At 40.8% G+C, this 25,547-nt stretch overlaps 1 protein-coding gene and 1 long non-coding RNA gene across 4 annotated transcripts in view; one reads left to right on the forward strand and one right to left on the reverse strand.

The window, feature by feature from the left end:
• Positions 1 to 1,402: 1,402 nt before the first annotated feature.
• LOC119492566 lies at positions 1,403 to 4,283 on the reverse strand. Its single transcript, XR_005207810.1, has 3 exons — positions 4,167 to 4,283; positions 3,316 to 3,454; positions 1,403 to 1,600 (listed from the first exon to the last, which is right to left on the reverse strand). It is a non-coding gene; the product is annotated as an uncharacterized LOC119492566 (long non-coding RNA).
• Positions 3,493 to 25,547, forward strand: part of nipbla (NIPBL cohesin loading factor a) — a 37,213-nt gene continuing 15,158 nt past the window's right edge. Inside the window, exons 1-27 of one of the 3 annotated variants that reach the window (XM_037777084.1) lie at positions 3,493 to 3,896; positions 6,715 to 6,787; positions 9,009 to 9,158; positions 9,439 to 9,604; positions 10,803 to 10,903; positions 11,582 to 11,693; positions 11,824 to 11,984; positions 13,417 to 13,565; positions 14,359 to 14,449; positions 14,732 to 14,953; positions 15,196 to 15,444; positions 15,548 to 16,293; positions 17,872 to 18,085; positions 18,255 to 18,431; positions 19,158 to 19,331; positions 20,043 to 20,204; positions 20,295 to 20,398; positions 20,492 to 20,578; positions 20,818 to 21,046; positions 21,535 to 21,686; positions 21,784 to 21,864; positions 22,078 to 22,178; positions 22,419 to 22,548; positions 22,663 to 22,745; positions 23,674 to 23,806; positions 24,979 to 25,122; positions 25,281 to 25,367. In XM_037777084.1, the coding sequence (XP_037633012.1) occupies positions 9,095 to 9,158; positions 9,439 to 9,604; positions 10,803 to 10,903; positions 11,582 to 11,693; positions 11,824 to 11,984; positions 13,417 to 13,565; positions 14,359 to 14,449; positions 14,732 to 14,953; positions 15,196 to 15,444; positions 15,548 to 16,293; positions 17,872 to 18,085; positions 18,255 to 18,431; positions 19,158 to 19,331; positions 20,043 to 20,204; positions 20,295 to 20,398; positions 20,492 to 20,578; positions 20,818 to 21,046; positions 21,535 to 21,686; positions 21,784 to 21,864; positions 22,078 to 22,178; positions 22,419 to 22,548; positions 22,663 to 22,745; positions 23,674 to 23,806; positions 24,979 to 25,122; positions 25,281 to 25,367 (4,119 nt within the window). In that variant the 5' untranslated portion in view covers positions 3,493 to 3,896; positions 6,715 to 6,787; positions 9,009 to 9,094. Of the gene's footprint in view, positions 3,897 to 3,984; positions 4,263 to 6,714; positions 6,788 to 9,008; positions 9,159 to 9,438; positions 9,605 to 10,802; positions 10,904 to 11,581; positions 11,694 to 11,823; positions 11,985 to 13,416; positions 13,566 to 14,358; positions 14,450 to 14,731; positions 14,954 to 15,195; positions 15,445 to 15,547; positions 16,294 to 17,871; positions 18,086 to 18,254; positions 18,432 to 19,157; positions 19,332 to 20,042; positions 20,205 to 20,294; positions 20,399 to 20,491; positions 20,579 to 20,817; positions 21,047 to 21,534; positions 21,687 to 21,783; positions 21,865 to 22,077; positions 22,179 to 22,418; positions 22,549 to 22,662; positions 22,746 to 23,673; positions 23,807 to 24,978; positions 25,123 to 25,280; positions 25,368 to 25,547 lie in introns of those variants that run through there. The other 2 variants (XM_037777085.1, XM_037777083.1) reach the window with 2 other exon arrangements.

Genomic DNA, 25,547 nt, shown 5'->3' on the forward strand with positions numbered 1-25,547 from the left:
CCTGTCTGCTGGGGTGGATTAATGCACAGGCTGACCTAGGCTGCAGCCTAGGGGCCTCAATGTTTGCAAGGGCCCCAGATTGGCCAGATTATTTTTAATTATTTAAACATACTTCAGAGAAAAAATAATGTTACCCCTACTGGCCCATAGGAAACATTAAAAAAAACTAAGTAGCTGATGGGGTAGAAGTGGCCCACATCTACCCAATCAGACCTTATGAACCTGGCCCCATAATGTGACCATGTTCATAAGGTCAATTTGGTTTTCAAATAATACGTCACTGCTGGACAGAATAGTGGTAAAATGAAAATATGATCACGAAGCACAAAAATTAAAAGCACAACGTCTGAAAGAACACCATGACCAAGATCTACTAAAGAAAATCCCTAAATTGACTAGATATTTGTCTCAAGTTTTGTGTGTATATGCCAGTGCTCCCCGAGTGTGTACATGTAGGCCGTGTAATATCCCTAGCATGCTTTTACACATGGCACTAAATTACTTTTTTCTGTTAACGTTAAAGCATGATGAGTAAGGGTGGGTGGCCTATACAAAGAGTTGCCTAGGGGCCCCTGACCAGGGATCCCTCCTCTGTTTGTCTTCCTGAGTTTCATCTATTTTTTTCCCATTAAATTATTTTTGGAGAGTTTTTCCTTATCCGAATCAAGGGTGTAAGGACAGAGGGTGTCATATGCTGTACAGATCATAAAGCCTCCTGAGGCAAATTTGTGATATTGGGCTTTATAAATAAAATTGACTTGACTTGAACTAGATTGGACATACCTGTTTGTTCCAGGCATTAGGGAGTAGCTGCCTATGAACTACCCATATTTATACCTAAGAGCTGTCTGAGGGAGGTAATGTACAGAAAGTGAACAGCTTAGCGGCTGTAGGTGGAGGCAGTATCTTGCTCAAGGCAACATTAGTGGTTGTTGGTACTGGAGGGGAGAGCAGTTCTCGGGTTCCTCCACCAACCCTGATTGTTGTTGCTGGAACTGATGCTTCAAACCAGGAAGCCCTATCTACTGTAGGCCTATAGCTTCATTCAGGCTATTGCCTCTCTAACAAACGCAGCACTATTTCTCAGAATACCGATCACCATCATATTCAACAAATGCCGATGCTGACACCTTGAGGTCAAACAGTGATTTGATCTCCCTCAAAACACTTTGCTTTGCACTTCCTGAAAAAATCACTTTAAATCTGGCAAATGTACCAAACTTTTATAAATAGAGATTGTTTTCTATCTATCAGACAAGACATTAACATAAGCTATCATCTCAAGGTACAAATATGTAAGGAAAGATAAGGAATACTGGAAAGACAGAAAGAAACAAAATCCAACACAACATCTGATACAGACAGAATACAAATAGGACAGACCACATAATTCCAGGCCAGGTAGACTAATCACATAGTTTAATAATGGGTCACAGGTTTTGTAAAAACTCTTAAGGAAGCCGTTGAGGGTGCATCTGATTTTTTCCAGCTTGATGTTCTGCATCACATCTTTGATCCATTTGTGTGATGGATGGGTTACATCCTTCCATTTAATTAGAATTGAGCGTCTAGCTAATAGAGAGGAAAAGGCAATGACCTTCTGTAAGTAAGCAGAGAGATTTGAGTCATCTACAAATTGCAATTGTAGGAGACGACATAATATTATAGCCATAGGTCTTGGAAACGGTCAAAAAAGGATGACCAGAAAGGCACAGATTTTCAGTTTTGGGTGAGACCACAGCATGTGTAGATGGACACTGTCTGTTAGGGTCTGTTTGCACCTGTCACATAAAGGGCTTAGGTTTGGCAATATTCTTGCAAGTTTAGTTTTTGAAAATTGTAGCCAAACATATGTCATATTTCACACAATTTATATTTTGATAAGGATAATTATATCAGTAATTAATTTATATTCTGTATGACACAGATTAAAGGTAATAATTATAGTTAGAATAATTATAAATAATAATTATTATAGTTAGGCAAATTAAGGAAAATTATAATATTATAATAATATTACCATATATCAAATAGGGATAAATCATGGAATAATAAAAGGTTAATAAACAAGAAACATTTATGAAACTTCTTAGTAAATGTAAATATACTGTAAGCTACCAGAAAAAGTTTATACTTCTTCTCACTCCTTTTCAAATATGTAAATCAAGGCATCAAGTGTTGACAATTTATTTTTCTTATGCTTTTCATTGTATGTAAATACTACTTGTTTCTGACTGTCCACTTGTTGGTATTTTACAAGAAACTGCAAGAGATCTAAAGTGATTTAATTGATTTTTTTTGGTAATTGCATGGCCTGTTTAATCACCAGAAAACAATAATTAATTTACATATGTGTGTGCAATCTGTTTATTTAGATGTTTTTTAGTAAATGTAAATATACTGTAAGCTACCAGAGAAAGGTAATGCTTCTGCTAATGGAGTTTTATGTTGTGGCGTCTGAAACTTTAATGTATGTGTAAATGCTGCTGTCTTGGTCTCTCTTGCAAAAGAGATTCTTAATCTCATTGAGTGCTACCTGGTTAAATAAAGGTTAAATAAATAAAAAGAAAGTATATGTATATATATATATATACACACATATATATATATAAACATATCAAGTTTATATGTTGCTAATAATACACAACTTTTACTTGCAATAGAGTATTTTTATAGCTGTATTACTACTTTATTTAAGTAAAGGATTGGAGTAGGCTACTTCTTCCACCACAGCACAATAAGGGTGGAAGAAGTGTGTAGTGTATAGCCTATATATTATTAAATAATAATGTGTATAATTAAAATATTAGTTAGTGTATGCAAGAAGAAACTGTAAGAGATCTAAAGTGATTTAATGGATTTTTTTGGTAATTACACGACATGTTTAATCACCAGAAAACAACAATTAATTTACATATGTGTGTGTAATCTGTTTATATAGATATTAGTTAGTTACAATATTTTCTGTTATTTGTGCTATATATATATATATATATATATATATATAAAATTCAAGTTTTATATATATATATATATATAAACATATCAAGTTTATATATATATATATATATATATATACAGCACAAATAACAGAAAATATTGTAATATGCGTGTGTAGTGTATAGCCTATATATTATTAAATAATAATGTGTATCATTAAAATATTAGTTAGTTTATGCAAGAAGAAACTGTAAATGATTTAATTGATTTTTTGGGTAATTGCATGGCCTGTTTAATCACCAGAAAACAATAATTAATTTACATATGTGTGTGTAATCTGTTTATTTAGTAAATGTAAATACACTGTAAGCTTACCAATGCTGTCTTTTAGCACCATCTAGCGCCTCAAACACTAAATGTGTGCATGGCATTTTGTTTGGCGCCGATGGAGGGAGTCATCCTGAGATCTCTGGTCAGTCAGACAGACGGCAGAACTTCCGGTCGGCATTTTGTTCTACGAGCGAGAGAGAGAGAGAGAGAGAGAGAGAGAGAGAGAGAGAGAGAGAGAGAGAGAGAGAGAGAGCGAGCGAGCGAGAGAGAGAGAGAGAGCGAGAGAGAGAGAGGCTCTGGATGATCGCAACAATCGTCATATTTCTCATTTTAACTGTGGTAAATTGTGCTGCGTTCATTTGTTTAATGTCGGCGCAGAACCGACAGAAAAACTCCGACGGAGCGGATGTTTCCTGGTGACTGTACGTCGGGATCATTATCAGCCTCTGGTTGGCGGAAAAAAGACCCGAATATCAGCCCGACACGGATTATTGTTGATTAGCTTAGCACGGCTAGCAGCTAACACACAGCTAGCTGCTGTAGCTGGCTCTGTTAGCCAATCAAGAGCGAGAAGAAAGGAGCTAGAGACGCGGAGCTAAAACATCACCTCCCTTCAGAAACACAAGGTAAATATAACCCCGCAGCTCATCTTTCATGCTGATAACTGTGTGATTATTAACAATACGGTGGATAAACGCTGCTGCTTGTAAAGAGCACCAACGGGCGTCGTTGACGGTTGACCGGGAGCTAACGGAAGCTAAGCTAGGCTAGGCTAGGTGTGTTTTTGCTCCGCCGAGGCGCAACGGCCTCAGACTGGATGTCATCTGTCGAGTCCGGGGATTGGGCCGTCGCTGCTACGGGAATTACACTCCCGTTAGCGGTTCACATCTACTCACACCAGCTAACACATCGTAGTTTTCTGGAGCTCATAAGCGGGAATTGACTTCACATCCTCCAACCCGGAGCAGCGCTTCCTTGTGTTATCCTGACTGGTGAGCGGGTATAAGAAGCTAGTTAGAGGCTAATCAACAACAGTTAGAGCTAGTTAGCATCACTGAGCTAGCCTTAGTAAAACACGACTATTGTTGTTAGCTAAATGTTTAGTGGGTTTAGCTGCTATCGGTAGCTCGACAGATCAGAGGCAGTCCAACTTAGTGCAGGTTTGTTTGTTTGGAAGTAGCAACGCTGCTAACTGGCTATTCTGCTAACGCAAACTAAGATAAACAGTTTAATGAATGCTAACGTGAACTATGACCTATGCTAACTAACCTTAATTGTGTTACTTGACTCCTAACGTTGGTTTGCTGGAGTATTTTGCAGGGCTAATGTTGGTTTTTGGTTGCTATCCTGTTTTGAAATGTTTTGAGTGACTTACAGACTGAGCTCAACTATAGTTACTGTAGCTGCCGGAGTTTGTTAAGACATGTTAATGTTGGTATATATTTTGACTTCTTGAGCACAACAAATGCAGTTTGATAGCTTTCAGCCAGTGCTAACGTGAACTGTGACCTGTGCTATTTGGCTGTTTTGAGTGACTTACAGACTGAGCTCAAGCTCATACTGCCTCCACTATAGTTACTTTAACTTTAGTTTGTTAGATATGTTAATGTTGGTATATGTTTTGACTTCTTGAGCACAACAGATGCAGTTTGATAGCTTTCTCTGCAGTTTGCAGAATGTGTACGGTGGTCTCTGTGCTACTGGAGGAGGATGCAGCCTGTCATTTTGTGTTGTTTGACTCCTAATGTTGGTTTTGCTGGAGTATTTTGGCAGAAGCTAATGTTGGTTTTTGGTTGATATCCTATTTTGAATTGTTTTGAGTGACTTACAGACTGAGCTCAACTATAGTTTCTTTAACTATTGGAGTTTGTTAGACATGTTGGTAATGTTGTAGCTCGACAGATCCAAGGCAGTCCAACTTATTGCAGGTTTGTTTGTTGCATGTAAGCGGGGCTGCTAACTGTCTATTCTGCTAATGTAAACTAAGATAAACAGTTTAATGAATGCCAAGGTGAACTATGACCTATGCTAACTAACGTTAATTGTTTAGGTTGTCATCATTTTTGTGTTATTTGACTCCTAACGTTGGTTTTGCTGGAGTATTTAGCAGAAGCTAATGTTTTGAGTGACTTACAGACTGAGCTCAAGCTACGTTGCCTCCACTATAGTTACTGTAACTATCGGGAGTTTGTTAGACAATGTTCATTTTGGTATATATTTTGACTTCTTGAGCACAACAGGTGCAGTTTGATAGCTTTCAGCCAGTGCTAACGTGAACTGTGACCTGTGCTAACTAACGTTAATTGTGTTATTTGACTCCTAACGTTGTGCGTTGGTTTGCTGGAGTATTTGGCTAGTGTTGGTTTTGGTTTGCTATCCTGTTTTGAAATGTTTTGAGTGACTTACAGACTGAGCTCAAGCTGCCTCAACTACCGTTACTATCGGAAGTTTGTTAGACATGTTAATGTTGGTGGATATAGTTTGACTTCTTGAGCACAACAGATGCAGTTTGATAGTTTTCTCTGCAGTTTGCAGGATTTGTTACGGTGGTCTCTGTGCTACTGTAGGAGGATGCAGCCCCCCACTCACTACTGTCATTTTGTGTTATTTTGCCTCCTAATGTTGGTTTGCTGGAGTGTATTTGGCAGAAGCTAATGTTGGTTTTGGTTGTTTTGAAATGTTTTGAGTGACTTACAGTCTGAGCTCAACTATAGTTACTGTAACTATCAGAGATTGTTAAGACATGTTAATGTTGGTGTATATATTTTTACTTCTTGAGCACAGCAAATGCAGTTTGATAGCTTTTTCTGCAGAAATGCGTACGGTGGCTCTGTGCTACTGGCTGTGAGGATGCAGCCCCCCCCACTCACTCACTACTGCTGCTGCCGCCACCATCACAGAGTGCATCTGTTCCTTTGTGCTGCCTCCTGCCTGTCAGTCTCACAGCTGTCAGCCAAGCCCCTGCGTACAGAGGAAGAGCACATTGGACTGAGCATGCTAACATTTACAGCTAGCTCATGTAATGTTTACAATATCCATCTGTTGATCTTCTGTAACAGTTAGGTCCGTGCAGAAGCTGTTGCACGTAGTCGACCTCGACCATCAGCTTGCACTGGTTGCAACATTGTTGTTTACAGATTTTACGTGGCATCAGTATTAAGCAGAAGTTCCTGTGAAAAATGTTGCATTTCTTTAGAAGTCATGGAAACTGATGAGGTCAACAGTGCTGCATACTGTTGCATTCCAGGTTTGAAGATTGTGCAGCAGTAATGATATGGTCATTGCATGTGTGAGAGTCAATATTGTGATGCTGTCTCTGGCATTATTTTGTTAGTTTTTGGGTTAGTTTCTTAGTTTTAACTACTGTAGACACAAGTTCTTATAAAATAAAATGCAGTTTTTTTGTCACTAAGTCTGATGCAGAGCCATGTTCTCTTTCAACAGATTGAAGGAGTAGGACTTTTTTATCTGAAATGTCAGTGAGTCCACCCGAGACTGCACAGAGTTCTTCAAAAAGGTATTATTATAATGTTTTAAGCCATTTATCATTTCATTGACATGCCATTATTAATAATAGTAATGCCTGTTTACTCTGAATTGAGGAGGCAACTGAGAATGTTAACATGTTTTGAGAGGGTTTGAGACTCTTGTAGCCTAAGCAAGGTCTTTCATTTTGATGGTTGCGTCCGAAATTCCATACTAACATGCTATTTAGTACGCTAAAAACAGTATGTGAGATATTTTAGTATGTCCAAAACTTTAGTATGAAACAAATGGTACACAAATTACATACTATTTCCAGTGAAATATTACAGCACACAACGCTGGACACTACGGTGGCATAAATATCCAAAAATGCAATGCGGTATTGACAACAACGTTCATAACAGACATTGGCGGGCAGCTCTGTAACATCAATAATGCTTCGCTTTAACTGTAAGTAAGTAAGTAAGCTTTCACTTTGCTAGGCGTAATATATATTTTAAATTAATTCAGACTTTGATTTTTACAAACCTTCATTTTGGTCACATGAGATTGGCACTGGTTACCATGGTTACACGTCTCCAACCGGAAAAGGGGGCTCTCAGAAAGTGACGACGTAAATTACTGGTCAGTGCTTCCGAAAAGATACATACTACTGTTTATTCACACAAAAGTATGTTGAACGATAGTAAATCTATTGAGTATGTAGTGCATAGTATGTGATTTCAAATGAAGCCGATGTCTGAGTACGCTCATCATTTTGTGTCACAGAGAGTAAATGTAGATAACAAGAGAGCCCTGCGCTGGCCTTCTATCGGCTTGTTGTAGCAACCAGGTTTATCCATGAAGCGTGGGCTGATGTTCTGAAAATTGCAGCTGGCTTTTCCCTCTGCTTTTCCTTGACCTCCGGTGCAGTCTTATTTGAGAGGTCAAGGACACCTAACTAGCAAAGGGATAAGACAAATTAAGTGCGACATAGGGTCCAAATTTCTGCAGATCCATCATTATAAGCTGAGAGGGAAGAGCCCTATGGTTTGACAGTGAAGGGGAATAGACTTCTATGGTAGTAACACAAAAATTTACATCAGATGACTGCTTATTCAGTTTCACAGTACTCAAGTGTAGAAAATAGAGGAACGTTAGTGTACTACACACATGGTATAGTATCCACTGTATTACCAGGGGCAATCAGAATGTCAGGGCTTATTCACTGGAGTACATTTATCACTTGGGCAGTATATTATTCAAAAATATCTATACTGGTGGCAGTATAATACATGACTATGATCATGCTTTTTTTACCCCCCTTGAAGCCCCTTTCTTTTGTTTATCCTAATAAGCCAAACAGTGATGTTAATATTGTGCATGCAGTCATGTTTACAACTGTTTTACAATATATTTTCCATTCAGAGAATGCATTTCCACTTTTCTGGAAACCACCAAGATGTTTGTATATTGCTTATCTGCTATCAAGGGAAATCTAAGTAATCTGACATGACATTTAAATGACTCATAATAAGCATCAGTCAGTATACTGAGGCTGAGCTGGCTTGTTCTACAAGGTTTAACAAGAATCGCAATCATTCAAATATTTTTTTAATCAGTACATTGGACTCTTTGAGTTCATTGTTGATTTGTCTCTGCTTATAGCACGTACCAGTATAATAACATAGCGTGATCGAGCCGCAGGATAGTCTGTTCTCGAGGGCCTAGATTCAGTTCTCTGTGCGTTTGTATCTGTTGAACATTTTTTGAGTGAGACACCTAACCTGCACTCATGCATGACATTCCTGATCCTGTGTCCTTGTAACCCAAGCAGAGAGCACTAAGGACTCCCCTCTTATGGATCAGTAACATATATAAATAATAATATACTAAATATATGAGTGAAAAGGTTGATATCCATTGCAGTTTTTCTTGATTGACAAGATATTGCCAAGTTTATCTTTATTGACCAGATCTAATAAGACACATTTATGTGTCGCTTACAGATGATGCAGCCGTCACTATTTCTCCCTCACAAAACATAATCTCAGCATCAGGGCAGACACAGCAATATATATAGGCTATACAGCAACTATTTCTTCATTCACTGCATTTGATTCCATGTTTTTGATGTATCTGAATAACTCATTTTATGAATTCACACTTTTTCTCCTCTACTTTCTTTCTCTTTCTCTTTGCTTCTCCTGCCCATCACTCATGCTGTTTTTTTTTGTCTTTCTCTTTCCCCGACTAACCTTCCTCTCTCCTAGGAGTCAGGAGATGTGAGGACGGGTGTCGTCCATCGGCCCCCTGATCTACCTGTGTATCTACACACTCCCCCACCCTCACCTTCAGCATGAATGGGGATATGCCTCATGTTCCCATCACCACTCTCGCTGGGATCGCTAGCCTCACAGACTGTGAGTGACACACAGCTGTGATCCAAACACACTATCACAGATTTTGTTGTGTCTCCTCTTTCAGTGTAAAATGCCAAGCTGAAATATTGAACAGATGTAAATTTGCAATTGTGATAGCATATTCTGTCCCTTGCCTTGTCTTTCTTTTTCTCTCTTCTTTTTTATGACCACATGTCCTGTTTTGCTCATGCTTGTTTCTCACCCTCTCTCTTTTCCCTCATCTTTATTTCTTTACCTCTCCACCTCTGTCCTTTCCATCATCTCTCTTTTCTCATCTCAGTGTTGAACCAGCTGCCCCTCCCTTCCCCTCTCCCGGCCACCACCACTAAGAGCCTCCTATACAATGGGAGGATCGCGGAGGAAGTCACCTGCCTACTGGGCTGTCGGGATGAGAATCTGGCCTCCCAGCTAGCCCATGGCCTCAACCAGGTCTCCACAGAGCACATGTGAGTGTACAAGTGAAAGTGTGTATATGAAAAAATTGTCCAGAAAGATACATTTATATATGTATATACATATATTTATATATGTTTATTGATATACATCCACTGGAATATACATTTAAATCAGTGTATGTCATTACACTGTTGCAAAGATTCTGTGAATCCAATTTTTCCATGAAACAGTTCTGCTCATTGATTTGCCACATTGCCCTTAGTACAACCAAATATATTAAAGGGATAGCTACCTTCTCATAGATTACAGTAGATTATTCAATCTCCCAACCCTGAAGTGTAGGCTACATATCCAGTGTTTCCCACTCAGAGACTTTACTTGGGCAGGCCACCCAAGTATATTTGGCGATCAATTTTAGCATTTTTAATTTTATTATCCGTCCGAGAGAACGATGCCATCCACGATCGATGAACTAGTGGATTAGTGGTGGCACGATGGAGCGGATGGAGAGCTCGGCTCTGCTGGTGCAGCCTAGGGCCTCGCAGCCTCAGCCGTCTGGGCAGGACCCACGGTGGGACTGTGGTGGCATGCCTGACATGCCACTCCAGTCTGCTCAACTGAGACTGGATCCCGGTATGGGCGGCAGACTGCTCCCCTTCGCTCACCCCTTGTTGGACTGACAGGCCAGGCTTGTAGTGACACATTACGCACACACGAGGTTCATTCTATAGCCTGTTTTTAAGAAATCCTGTAAGCCATTGTTTTACTGCTTTTCCTCATTAATGGTGTATTATTTCAACTACCCGCAACCCATCCATTATAACCGCATGCCCGCTGTAACCGCGTGTTAGCCAAAAAACAACACAACACCAGAAAGTTAAGGTATAAAGTAAACAAAAGTCCCACTAGCGACCGTACTGCCCCTAGATTTGAGTACCACTGGTTTATTGACTAATGTGGCTACCAGCAGGGACCACCCAAAAATGTTTCCGGTAGGCTGCCGCCACAAGTAGAATCTAATTCTGTGGTAACCACTGTTATCTATAAAATTAATCATATGTACGGTATGTTTAATGCAATGAATATTTGCATTCATACATGTTTAGATTTTGAACATTATTCAATAACTATTTCTACGTATTACTATTAATTATGCAACCCAATTTTTACTCTCTCACTTTATTTTTACTAGTCTTACCCTCACCATTTTATAATGTGACTGAACTTATTTTTTGCGTGTGTTTTCAGAGAGCTGAAGGACAACCTGGGAAGCGATGAGCCAGAGGGAGATGCACCACTGCTGCTGCAGACCATGCTGGCCAGGAACCCTGGCATCTTCAGGGAGAAAAGTATGGAGATAAATACCTGTTGCACATCATGACCCCCTTTACACCTGGCTTTAAAATGTGTTGTGGGTGATCAGACTGCATCATATAGTGCTTGACCACATGAAAGTACAGGTGTAAATGCACCAACAACGCATTAAAGACGAATTGTTATCTGATCGGCTAAACCACCTCTGGACATAATCAACATTGAATATTCAAAGCTTCAGCCGGGTGGAGGGTGCCCGCCATAACCCGAGAGATCACCGCCACAGATCCAACACTGCTCTGTCTGCGCCCAGTGTCTCCTCTCTTCATCCTTCTGTGTCTGCCTGTGTAAACGTACCTCAAAGTCACGTTTGCGGGCCCTCTTCCCCCTAAACGGTGGCGTTTTGAGGCTGATGTTTCCTCACCTTACGCACCCCCTATCTGGCTGCAAGCCTGTGCGTAGTGCAGCCTCCGGAGGCTTCCTCTCAGCCCTTTCAGACAGAGCGATCAGATCTCAATGTGAACACAGGAGACACATATTAATACCAGGTGTAAATATAATAAGGTTAAAGCATATCTAGATGCAATCTGGATACGAGACGCATTTTAATGCAAGGTGTAAAGGGCCTCTATGACATGAAAGCATACAATCATAAAGACCAGCATCATGTTGATATTTGGAAACAAATATACTGTATTTTCATTTCTGAACAGATGTTATGCAGCAGCCAATGGTACCACCATACAAGATCACCCAAAATTCCTTGCATAGCCCTGCACAGCCTGCAAACTTCCAGCCTGACGCAATGTCTCCCAATCCATCAAGGTGAGTGAAAGATACAAAGATATTGTCTTTTAAGTGATATAATGTTATTTATTTTACGGTTAGGCATGCAAATTGCTTCTACTTGCTTGCTCAATGTCTTTCTCCCTGTTCCCCTCTCCACTTTGTCCAGCCGGTTTGTGGCGCCCCAGTCTGGTTCCAGTAGTCGGTACATGAGCCAGAACAGTCCAGTACCCAGCCCCTACACTCCTCAGAGCCCTGCCCCTGGTTACATCCAGCAGTATCCCCACCAACAACCACCCAGCTATAACCAACACCAACAGATACAACAAGGTGAGAGTGTGTTCATGTACTGTACATGCATTGGGGGGTCTGTGTTGAAAAATTACCTTTTTCCTTGCTTGTGTTTGTGTGTGTGTGCACCTGGCTGTTGCACATGACCTGTATGATTCATTGAAAGACATCAGCCCAATTGCAGACTTACATGTGAGGTTAACATGCTAGCAGCAAAGAATTTGACAATTAGATTGAAGTAAACTTTAAAAGTTTGAAGTTTGATGGTGTCTCCTAAAAGGTGTACATAAACAGCCAAAGATACCCATTTAGTAAGGATTTGTGTGAAGACAAGTTTGCAGGAGAGCTGTGCTTTGATATGATTTCCAGTGTTCATTTTATAAACTGGTGAACTCAAGTTTTGGTTTCTGACATGACAACATCTAGATTTTATTAGCTAAACATAAATTGTAATGGAAAGCAGATTAAAATCTGTCAGGTGGCCAGAGTATAAAACTAAATTCTTGACCTTTGTATTCTAAACACACTCTGCTTCCTGGTGCGTTGTTAGTTGCATGTGATTAGCCGCTATGGTTTTGTGGACAAGATTCTGTTCCTTCCTTGTTAAGCCACTTAACACTTCCTTCAGTTCCTTCAGTCAGTGTGGTATATGTTGGCAGATGTGTAAAAAGAAATTGAAGTGCAGCAAATGTTTGATACACTTGCATGTTTATGTATATTTTAACTTAATTTTTCAGACTTTAAGTTGCATATTAAATGATGAAAATGTATATTATACTGTATATATTTGTTTATAATCCAAGTTTATTTATGTACGACAATTTATTTCCCAGTGAATTTCACTGTTTAAAATTTGATACATTTTTTAAAATGATAAAGATTCTATGTAATGGGCGGGGTTTTGACTGGAAAAGTCATGCCCTCCAAACATGAATAGAATGCGCAATTAATTTTACAACAACTGTGACAATTGTGGCTGCTACAATTAAATGTAATTGGTTGAAATGTTGATGCTTTGCATTTAGAGTGCCTGCTCTGTTGTAGTCAATTATGTACTCCCAGTTCACTGGTAAAATATCTGACCAATAACAGGAGGAACAGGTTTGTGTCAACCATGTAGTGATTTACAAACATCTGCTTCCCAAACAAGTTAGCAGCTAAAAGCCAAAATAAGTTTGCAGTTTACTCACAAAATAATTTTCACTGCACCTGTAAATTTAATTACATTTTCTATGTATAGTAGTTGAAATTTTAGTGATTCACTCACCATTTTTCTGGGTCTCATGAAACCTCTCTGACTCCTGGAAGAACTGAAGCCACACAACATTTTTAATAAAATCCACTGTACACTAAGTGCTTATTTACCTTTTTTTAATCAGCAATTTTTGGACACATCTTAAATTTTTAAGAGATGTTTTTTCTGTCACGATCAACAATGTTAAAATGACACCTTTCTTCTTTTCTCTGGCAGTGTCTGTGGCCAGTCCCATGGTTCCAGGTGGCATACGAAATATCCATGACGCCAAAGTATCAGGGCAGATGGCCAACGCTGCCAACCACCACTCAGACAGACACGGCACTGAGGACTACATGAACATTGTACAACGACTGAGCAATGAGGTACGACTGACAAAGTCTAGAATGAATACATTATGAGTTTACTACACAAGGCAGACATTTATGAACAAACAACTAAGTTGGGTTTTGAATAATCCTATTTTTAAACAGGTGAAATTTCTCTGCATGAGGTTTGAAAGATTTGTCATGTGAGCCCAAAAAAGACATTTTCTACAAACTGCATATAGAGGGCATGTATGTGATGTCATTGTACTTGAAAGCCCCCACTATCACTGCTCAGGTAGTAAACAGGTAACAGTGAGCAGATAAATATCTGTTTTGCAATGGACTGCACAAGCAGATTTAGAAAGAATTCAGGCGCAAGATTTTACAAACTGTCTAAGACTAAAGAGAAGACGAGTATTTCTAAAGTTCTTAGGGGCGGTTATGTAATGTTAACCAACCAGACACAAGGGTTTCTGAAGTTGTGTGTGTTTTAGTTCTGTTTAGGTTTTATTAACTTTATCTTAAATGGGCTCAGAGATTCATTTTCTTTTGATGTTTTCAATTAGCAATTTTCTAAATTGATACTGGTTTTGAGGTGGAATCTTGCTAGTTTTTTGGGGGGATCTTTTGAGGGAAGATGCCTTGGAAATTTAGGGAAACATTGGCATAAACATATAACGCTGCTACAATGTTCCCTCCTCGTGAGGGAAGGGTATTTGGCAACAGTTGGACAGAAACTGGACTTGCCGTCAACTGTTTTAAGATATTTTTGGAGCAAAGTTTTGGTTGAAAGTCCAGTGTAAAGATCATACCCGGTAGCTTACATCTGTTTTGTCTGTGTGTTGTCCAGGAGGGTGACTCCGCCATGAGGAATCCTCCTTTTTCTCTGAGGTCTCCACAGTCTGGCTGCTCCCCAGCAGGGAGTGAAGGAACACCTAAACGTAAGGACACTGGAAGAGGAGAGGAGACACTACAGTGCATGCCTTTTTTTCATTTAGGAGCACTATAAAACTACTTATTACAATTTCACAGCAACAGAATGGTTTGAGGCCATTATCACTCAAAGTGATAAAAGGCCACAGTCTTAGTGGTCGTCTTTGTGTATAGCATTGAACATTATTAGAGTGCACTGTCGGTTGTCACAGTGCTGTCTGGTTTTGTGCGCTTTCTTTTGACATGCCGTCGGAGGATAACTTTCTTTTCTATCTGTCGCTTCCTCACAGCGGGTTCTCGTCCCCCGCTGATTCTGCAGTCACCACCTCCCTATGCGCACTCACCGAGGGACGGAGGACCTGACCAGAAACAGCAGCTCCAGCAAAGGAAGAAAGCCCCAGCGGTGAAAGAGGAGAAGGATATGTACGACATTGTAAGCTCTCCAAACAAGGACTCGACAAAACTCACCCTCAAGCTGTCCAGGGTCAAGTCAAATGAGTCCGATACCCCAGGTAAGGAAGAATTTCGATCAGCTTAATCTTAGCTGGTTCCTCATGTTTTTGTTATGCAGTTTCCTACATCTCCAGTTTCAAACTTTCACAGCTTTTTAATCAAATAGCAGTACTAAAAAGAGGTATGCTGAGCTCACATCTTTGAGAACAAGAAATAAATCCTGTCAGTCAGAACCTTTGGAGGGGAAAGTATCAGCCCTTTTAAATACAACCCTGTAAAAGTATTTTTGTTAATATCTCAGGTGATGGTCTGCCGGGAATGGACGAGAACTCTGACAATATGGAGACAGAACTGGGCTTTCAGCAGGTGCCTGTTCTCCAGCAAAATCTAGGAGCTCGGCTGTCACAACAGCAGCTAGCTGGCGTTGCCGGTGGTCTCCAGCCTCCCAGTTCCCCTTACGACGAAGCAGAGCTGGATGCCCTCGCTGAAATTGAAAGGATAGAACGAGAGGCGGCTAGTGAGAAGTGCTCCAAGGAGGTGCAGGATAAAGGTATGTAGAATATCTCTAAATATGACTGTATGGATAAAAACTGAACAAATGTTTGTAAACTTTAGAGGTTTTACAAGTGTGTTTTATCTCTTTTTCTTTACAGACAAGCCACTGAAGAAGAGAAAACAGGACTCATTTCCCCTGGAGCCAGGCGCGGGGGGACCAGGTGGCCCCACAGGTGCCCCAGGCAGTGGATCCACAGGAGGGGGCAATGCTGGCAAACTGACCCCGCAAGAGGCCACCGCAGCTGGGAACGGTGCCAGCCGCCCTCCCCTCATGGTGAGCATCGACCTCCAGCAGGCAGGCCGAGCTGATGGCCAGCTTGAACCCTGTCTGGCCGCCCCTATTCCAGCCCTTGAGGCCCAACGCTGGCCTGAAGAACCAGCTAGTGGGCAGGCTGCAGTGGAAGGTTCTGACACGGCTTTGCGGTTAAAACCAGATGGACGACCGGAAGTCATCAAGAACAGGGTGGATAAGCATGACAGCAGGAGAGATGGTCGGGAGTCATCAAAGCACCGACATGATGAGAAATCCTCAGACAGACGGGGAGATATGCCAAAGCCATCAAACCGTGGGGAACACGGACGAGACAGGGACCGAGATTCTGACAGAGATAGGAGGCATCGGAGCGAGACCGGTGGGCGAGACCGACGCTCACCTGACTCGCGCTGCCGAAGTGACCGAGATAGGTACCGGGCTTCTTCCACTGGAGAGCCTGGTCGGAGCGGCAATAGGCATGATGGTTCCAAACCGGCTTCATCTGCCTCTGGTGCTAAACTTCCAGATTCTTTCCCTGCTCAGCTCCTGGGAGGGCATAGTGGCGCGCTGAAGAACTTCCAGATCCCTAAGGTGATCTGGGCTGACCTAAAGCAAATATCTACCCACCTACCAATCATTCAACTTTCACTGCCTGCAATCTCACAAATCCAAATCACACCACTGCTCACTCTTGTTTACGTTTTTGTTTTCCCATTTGTAAGCCTTTTGTTTATTCCTGGGATTAAATTATGTTAACACATTAACCCACACCTACCATTGCTGGAAGAGTTGATATTAAGTTGTTAGTCTTCTGTGTAAACAGAAGCAAGTACCTTAAAGAAATGCTCAACTACAATTTCACCGATGCTTCATGTGGGTAAACATCTACTTAAAGCATTCACTGTCAGTAATCTGGCCCGAAAAATGGAAATTTTCTCTTTACTATCAAACTTCCATTTGTTTTATCTTTTCTTACATCTATTAATAAATCAGTGTTCAGAGGTGAAGCCCCCAGCCACATGCCACAACACAGTTACATGCCCCCACCACAGTAAAGTGGTGAAGAGCTAATATTAAAACATGTTAGTTTTTGTGTGTTTGCTTACAAAGAAGCAGGTACAGCTTTACATGTATTGCATACAATAGCTTCTTTTGCTCTACTAGAAGGTATCCGCTGAAACAAGGAACAAACAACCGTAGTTGCACTAGCAGCCACTGTATGGTAGCCATATTTAGCACCCAAGCAAACAAGATTACACTGTCAGTCGTTTAATGTTGCAATCAAAGTTGGTAGCTAATTACCCACACAGCATACCAGCAGTGAATGGCAAGTCTACTGAAAATGCGGCGGTTTACTTGGTTTTTAGTTGAAGTTGCCATTGAAACGATTAAGAGTCGTCCTGGCAGGATTAATTCAGCTATGCAGCCTCTGGAGGATGGAAACGTAGCTCAAACTGATTGGTTACAAGGCTACTGGCATAGGTCATGCATGTCAGTCATTGGTCGTGTTTTGGAGTTATGACTTCCCTGTGCTGGAGTTGTTTGAATTAAATCATATTCTGAGAAATGTATCTACAAATGTAAGATTTTCTACACCTAATTGAGAAAGATTCTAAAAATCAAGAGCAGTGCGCTTATATTAGGTGTGGAAAAGACTACTTGATGAATTGGCTTTTACTTCTTTACTTATGAAGTAAAAATACGTTTGCTAATGATTGCTCACCATTAACTAATTAGGAATAATTGCATATTGTTGTACATCACATTTTTAGTCAGAATCTCATTGTGAAAAATGTTTACGAATGGACACATCCACAACCGAGTGGAGGAGTTGCTGCCTTGGCACTGCAGTGTTGACAATGTACCATGTATTGATCACTACTCCTACTATTTAAGACATGGAGACAATGTTGATAAAATAGTGGATTATTCCTTTATGTCTTTGTTATCATAGCTATACTGGAGTGGAAACTAACACAAAATCACTAATCTCATGTCAATCAGTTTGATCCATTGTTTACATTTTATTTTCTTTCATGATTTTCTTTTCTGTAAACAAAGCTCATGTTTTTATGTCCAAATCCTTTAAATTGTGAATTTTGAACTTCAGGCTTGACAAACTCCGAGAGCTCTCCTGACTCCTTTCTGTTTTTTGTTTCTTTTATTCAGATCAAACGTGATAAAGATGGCAGTGGGTCAAATGAAAGTCAAATGTGGGGACAGCCCAAGGTGAAACTGGAGAGGCTTGGTTTGGTGCAGGACTTTGAGAAGAGGCCCAAGCCTGTGGTGGTTCTGAAAAAGCTCTCTGTCGACCAGATTCAGAGGATCATCCGGCACAGCAAGTCTGGGAAGAACAGGATCTCCTCAGGGAGGTCTGGCAGAGGTAAGAACAAGAAGCTGTTGAACTGCAAGCAGATTTGCTCATTTCATTCAAATGTCTTTGCAGCATTTTTTCACTCTCTTTGTAAATTTTTCTTAAACAATTCACTTTAATAAAAAAACAGAATTACCTTTCTGGTAATAACTCAAAACTGTTACTGTCAAATTTTCAGGTGGTATGGACCCGGCAGTTCTGAAGGAGTTACCCCCAGAGCTGCTGGCAGAGATCGAGTCCACCATGCCCCTGTGTGAAAGAGTAAAAGTGAACAAGAGGAAACGAAGCACTGTTAATGAGAAGCCCAAATACGCTGAGGTCAGCTCGGACGAGGACTATGACGCAAATGGAGAGTGTGAGTCAAATTATTCGATTCTCGTCAGTTCTCGCTGCTAGTCTTTGTATAAGGTTTGGCCATTTGTTTATTGTTTTGAAATATTCATAATATTGGTACCAACCATGTCATACTAGCTTGTTGCGAAGAAGGCTAATTAATGCTCCAAACTTACACTCAATTTTGGCGAGGAAAAACTGGCATTGTCATTTTCAAAGGGGTCCCTTGACCTCTGACCTCAAGATATGTGAATGAAAATGGGTTCTATGGGTAACCACGAGTCTCCCCTTTACATGTCCCCTTTATGATAATCACATGCAGTTTGGGGCAAGTCATAGTCAAGTCAGCACACTGACACACTGACAGCTAGTGTTACCTTTTGGGCTTAGGTTTGCCATGTTATGATTTGAGCATAATTGTTAATGCTAAATGCAGTACCTGTGCGGGTTTCTGGTCATTATTCTTTGTTGTTAATTGATTTCCAGTAATAAATTAATACATACATTTGCATAAAACAAGCATATTTGCCCACTCCCATGTTGTTAAAAGTATTAAATATTTGCCAAATCTCCCTTTAAGGTAATGTTTGAACAGATAAAAAAAATGTGTGATTAATTTGCGATTAAATATTTTAATTGATTGACAGCCCTAATTTAAGTGACAATAAACTGTAAAGGGTTAGTGTTACTTTGGTATAACTTTTTTTTAGATTATAGGGCCTCATTTCTTTATGCCTAATCTGTACAGCTGCAAGGAAGCGGCAGCGCCGAGACAAAGACAGGACCTGGGATATGGAAGAAAGGGAACGCCGGGGTTCAGGGGATCATCGGAAAAGCGGGCAACGGGACAGCAGGCGAGGCTCAGGGAGCCGCTACCGAGACTCCTCCGATGAACATTCGCCGCCACCCAGCATGAGTGAAAGTCAGTATTCGAGTCATCTTGTCACAGCATTTCCACATTTTCTTTTTTGTATTACATTAATTTGAACTGCTTTGTTTGGTCTCCACAGTTAATCCCACATTAGATTGGGAAGTAATGTTCTTATGTATATATACAGAAAACTAAATAAATGACATGACCTCACAGATTAGAAAGCATTAAAGGAAATGCATCCATAAGTTACTTGTCAGTGTTCAGGCCTTTACACGTGTGTTTTTTTTGTGCGATTAATTCACATGTCAATATATTTTTTCAAACTGTTGTTTTTGTCATGAGTACTTAAACACAGAACGTGACTATTACGCGCGAAAACCAACCAATCACATTGTGTGGAACGAGTTGAGTTGCACCTATATTTATGAAACAACAACACCGAGGCTCTGCAGTTTGTACCAGGACGGCAAACTTTATTACTCCTTTCAACCTTGACAAAGGCAGTGCAGACCAGATCCACTCCTTCCGTTCTTACATTTCACATTAAAAGCAGTAGACACATAATATTTGCAGGTGAGTATTTCACATTTGTGTCACGCCCCCGCTGTGTAAAGGACTCTAATCCGACAAATTGAAACCTAGAAAACAGTGATAGTTTCTTAAGATAATGAATTTGTAGAAAGAGTGTATGGTATTTGGCACACACAATAAAAACAAAACAAAAATCAAAGAAATTAAGATGAAATTTCTCTCGTTCAGTTGCCAGAAAGATGAAGATGAAGGAGAAGCAGAAGAAACGGAAAGCATATGAACCCAAGTTGACCCAAGAGGAGTTGATGGACTCGTCAACATTCAAGAGGTTCTTAAACTGCATTGACAACATACTGGAGAATCTGGAGGATGTGGATTTCACTGCCATGGGTAAATATCACTGCTGACTGGCTTTTTGAAAATCCAAATGTAGAAACTTCCCTGTACTTTATTGTGGTTTTGTTTTGTGTTTTCCTGCAGCAGATGATGACGGGATACCTGAAGAATTTCTGCTTGGTAAACACCAGTTGAGTGAGCTGGGCAGCGAGTCCGCCAAGATTAAGGCCATGGGCATCTCCAGCAGGGTACTGTATATATAAAATATTAATATAAAGAAAGCTTGACTGTTGTGGTGCTGTTTCAGATGTGGGTCTAACCAACCGTCTCTGTTGTTATAGATCCCATCAGACAAGCTGGTTAAACTGCTGAACATACTGGAGAAGAATATCCTGGATGGGTCCAGGCTCTCCACCATGATGAGCCATGTGAGCTACCTTCCTCCCTCTTTCTGTGTTAAATATTCTTAACTAATATGAGAATGTTGTGATATACTACAGAAATCCATACAGTATTCATGTAGAAAAATCAAAAGCATCCTACTGGCAGCAAAAATATAAAATCAATTGCTAAAATGCTGCAAAAAAATGCTAGAATGAATGAATTAAAACCCTTCAGCCTCCAGATAAGTTTATTTCTGAAAACACATTTTCATTTCTACGCTCAGGACCACGATGAAGATGAGGAGAAACTTTGGAGAGACCTGATAATGGAGAGAGTCACAAAGTCAGCAGACGCCTGTCTGACAGCTCTTAACATCATGACCTCAATGCACATGCCGAAGGCTGTCTACATAGAAGACGTCATAGAGCGGGTGCTACAATACACCAAGTTCCATCTTCAGAACTCACTGTATCCACAGTACGACCCGGTCTACAGGGTGGACCCTCATGGAGGTGAGGAAAAAGAAAAAAAAGCTTTATTTCATTTGATCATTTGATTTGTATATGTGCCTGGGCTGTTGTGATCTGAGTGAAACTAAATTGATGAGTTTTGTCCAAGAAATAAGCCGAGAGATGGACAAACCTGTCACTAGTTGATCCCTGGCGTCTGGAAATTACAGTGTTACAGTAGTTTTCACTGTTAGCACCATTAGCTGACCAGCTTGTCACCAGCTCAGCCGTTGTCATGTTGAGAGCCGTGCGGAGGCAATAGAAATGCTCCCATTCTCGCATTAGTACCTTAAGATATGCGTTTAGAAAGCTGTTAGTTCTTTTATGATATACAACCCTTATTCAAGGGGACATTAATTTAACAGAGTGCCAAAATATTATGTGATATTTCTTTTTTCATAAACAGAAAAGTGTTTGTTAGTATGTAAAATCATGGTTCACGATCAAAAATCTTTGAAAAGTATTTAACAGGGTTACTCTTGTCCATCTAGGTGGCCTGTTAAGCTCCAAGGCAAAGCGTGCAAAATGCTCCACACACAAGCAACGCGTGATCGTCATGTTGTACAACAAAGTGTGCGACATTGTCAGCAACATCTCTGAGCTCTTAGAGATCCAGCTACTTACAGACACCACCATCCTCCAGGTAAAACCAGTAAAATCATGCGTTATCTGTTTATCAACTCAAAAATTGAATTGCAAACCAGATGATGATTCATGCCATTCTCTCTCTTTTTGTCCAGGTTTCTTCTATGGGAATCACTCCGTTCTTTGTGGAGAATGTCAGTGAGCTGCAGCTGTGTGCCATTAAACTAGTTACAGCTGTAAGTCTGTTTTTTCTCTCAAAAATGTATTGAAATTTATTATTTTTCGAAATCACCTTTTTGGGTCACTTTATACGGAATACTACGTTGCAGTTTTTTAAAGTTAAATGTGTCCTTGTGACTTTTGTGTACATCCCTTAAAATACATGTTTTTACTGTTCTGCAAGACTATGAAAGTAGAGACTAACAACCTTTATTATTTTCTGTCTCCAGGTGTTCTCACGCTATGAGAAGCACCGGCAGTTGATATTGGAAGAGATCTTTACCTCTTTGGCCAGACTGCCCACCAGCAAACGCTCCCTCAGGAATTTCAGGTAATTTGTTTTATACCGAATTGACATTGATTTATGGTCATTAGGTGTTGCAGGGACAAGGCTTCAAATGAGAGGCTTTATAATTTTCCGGCCATCAATGTTGCAAAAAATAATAGTTGAGACAGAGGAGAAGATTTCCCAAATGTAAAAGTGTGTTCCCTAACTCACAAAGTCTGTTATTTTCCTGGGTAATACACATAATAGTAACGCATCATGTGTCCTTTCCTCTGGTGTCCTTAGGCTGAACAGCTCAGACCAGGATGGAGAGCCGTTGTACATCCAAATGGTGACAGCTTTGGTGCTGCAGCTGATCCAGTGTGTGGTCCACCTCCCCAACGACAGGGACATGTTCGACGAGTACGAGAGCAAGGTAGGACAGGACACACAAAATCACCACGCAAGCAAGTATACACTTTATACAAATGCAAACACTTATTCAGATATATAATTTGCTCACGAGTCCTTTTTCTTTTCTTTTTTTTAGGTGGATCAAGACGTGTTGATAACCAACTCGTATGAGACGGCAATGAGAACAGCACAAAACTTCCTCTCAGTCTTCCTCAAAAAGTAATTACCATTTCATTCTGTACTGCTTTAAAATAGGTTATGGACTTATCATTACAAAGTTGTAATTGTACTAAAGCTATCACCTTAAGTATTTATTAACATATGTATAGTGCAGACGCGCGGACATGAGCTGATGTGGAATCGTGGCAAGGAAACGTTTAGATCTTCTCTACTCCGTGCGGCTATCTCCTCACAGCAAACTGAAACTCAGAGCTCCTCAAAATTCTCCTTTTCTTCCGCCCGTCTGCGTAATTAGAAAAATTTGGATATACATGGACAGTCAAAAACCTTCCGCACGGCACCCCAGCAAGGGGGCGTGTCTGATGGTGTGATGTCACTTTTGCTGTGCGGACACTGGCGCCCCTCGCGGATGCGGCAAGCATAAATCACGCTTAAGGCTGCATTCACACCAGATCAGACGTTGTGGTGTGGGAGAGTCACTTTAATGGCCCATTGACTGCGACGATTAACGTCTTTTGTTCCCTCATGGCTGGGTTGTACAGCTCTGTATCGCCGGTCACGTGATTGGCCCCTGCAGCGTGACGTCGAGTTGCGTTTCTCCAAAAAGAAAGCTGAAGGAAAAACTACTTTTTTTTTCTTTTTGAGCATTGCTACCTGTCATGTGCATTACTGCCACAGTTTGTCATACCCTCTGTAGTCAGCAGAAATATGTATCAAACACCACCATCCTCATGGTGTGCATGTTCCTCCATGTGCATGCTGGGTACTGCATGAGAGCCAAACAATTTAAGGACCTACATTTCAAAACATTGCTCTAAGCTTGTCAAGTACTCATACACTTCACTGTGTTTGGTGGATTTAGTCTGCTGGCCTTATACATTTTCATTTGTCTTCATTGCTTTATCTTTGTTCCTGTTATACCCGCTTTTCCTCCTCTGTCACTTTTTTCACCCTTCCCCGTCCTCAGGTGTGGCAGTAAGCAGGGAGAAGAAGATTACCGGCCATTGTTTGAGAACTTTGTCCAGGACCTGCTCTCGACAGTAAACAAACCAGAGTGGCCTGCTGCAGAGCTGCTGCTCAGTCTGCTTGGTAGACTACTGGTTAGTATGACAGAGCTCTTTCTTTAAACTGGAAATGCAACTACTAACCAAGAATAGATGATCCAGACAACTTTACCCTGCTTTATCAAAAAGGAACCCTTTTAACACTGAGACATGGACTTGCAACTCATTGTTTGGAAATTACATCTTCCAGTTGTATACACCGATCAGCCATAACATTATGACCACCTGCCTAATATAGAGTAGGTCCCCCTTTTATTGCCAAAACAGCCCTGACCCGTCGAGGAATGGACTCCACTAGACCTCTGAAGGTATGCTGTGGTATCTGGCACCACGCCGTCAGTAGCAGATCCTTTAAGTCCTGTAAGTTGCGAGGTGGGGCCTCCATGGATCGGAACTTGTTTGTCTGGCAGATCCCACAGTTGCTCGATTGGATTGAGATCTGGAGAATTTGGAGGCCAAGTCAACACCTCCAACTCGTTGCCCTCCACATGATGTAAAAGAAAACGTGATTCATCAGACCAGGCCACCTTCTTCAGTCGCTCCGTGGTCCAGTTCTGATGCTCACGTGCCCATTGTAGACGATTTTGGCGGTGGACACGGGTCAGCACGGGCACCCTGACCGGTCTGCGGCTACGCAGCCCCATACGCAACAAACTGCGATGCACTGTGTCTTCTGACACCTTTCTATCGGAACCAGCATTAACCTTTCCAGCAATTTGAGCTACAGTAGCTCTTCTATTGGATCGGACAACACGGGCCAGCCTTCGCTCCCCACGTCGCTCACATCCTTACACTTGCCCATTTTGTCTGCTTCCAACACATCAACTTCAAGGACAAAATGTTCACTTGCTGCCTAATATATCCCTTCCACTGCCAGGTGCCATTGTAACGAGATAATCAATGTTATTCACTTCCCCTGTCAGTGGTCATAATGTTATGGCTGATCAGTGTATATTCTTTGCATTTTTTAATAATGATGTTGTAGTTTCTAAAGACATGTCTATTGCACTACTTTTAGATTTCTGCCATCAATAGAAATACTTTATGATTTGTGGTAGTCAGGTATTTAAACACTTCAGGATGTACTAAAGTAGAAAGTTATTCATCTTAAATGCACTTATGCAATGATAAGATGGGTTCTTTCTTTTTTTTCTTGTAGCGTGCAAGTAAAAGTCAATCTTTTCTCGCTCTGTCTCTGCTCGCATCAGGTTCACCAGTTCAGTAATAAGCAGACAGAGATGGCTCTGAGAGTAGCATCTCTGGACTACCTGGGCACAGTGGCTGCCCGTCTGAGGAAGGACGCCGTCACCAGCAAGATGGACCAGAGATCAATTGATCGAATCCTAAAAAAGGTAGAAGAACAACTTCACATTGAATGACCTCACTGTCTCTTGAATGTATAAGTTGATGTTTATAGTGACAAAAATAAGTATATATATAAGTAAATACAACAGGTAGAAAATGTCTTTTTGTGATCTCTCTCTCTCTCTCTCTCTCTCTGTCTATATAGTCTCAAGGAACGGATGAGACCCAGCAGCTGCAGAAGGCTCTACTGGACTACTTGGAAGACAACGCTGAGACGGACGCCTCACTGGTGGTGGGTTTACATTAGACTGGCTTTGCAAGTGGTGACTTTAAACACTGCGGAGCTTTAGATAGATTAAATCTGTGTGCATGTTCTGAGTGATGTCACGTTGGCTTGTATTTTATTACTTTAAATGAGCCACATATGGAAGCACCTTTCTATAGGCAACTGCCATATGTAAGCACAACTAAA

This window comes from Sebastes umbrosus, chromosome 8 (assembly GCF_015220745.1).
Source record: "Sebastes umbrosus isolate fSebUmb1 chromosome 8, fSebUmb1.pri, whole genome shotgun sequence".
Taxonomy (NCBI): domain Eukaryota; kingdom Metazoa; phylum Chordata; class Actinopteri; order Perciformes; family Sebastidae; genus Sebastes; species Sebastes umbrosus.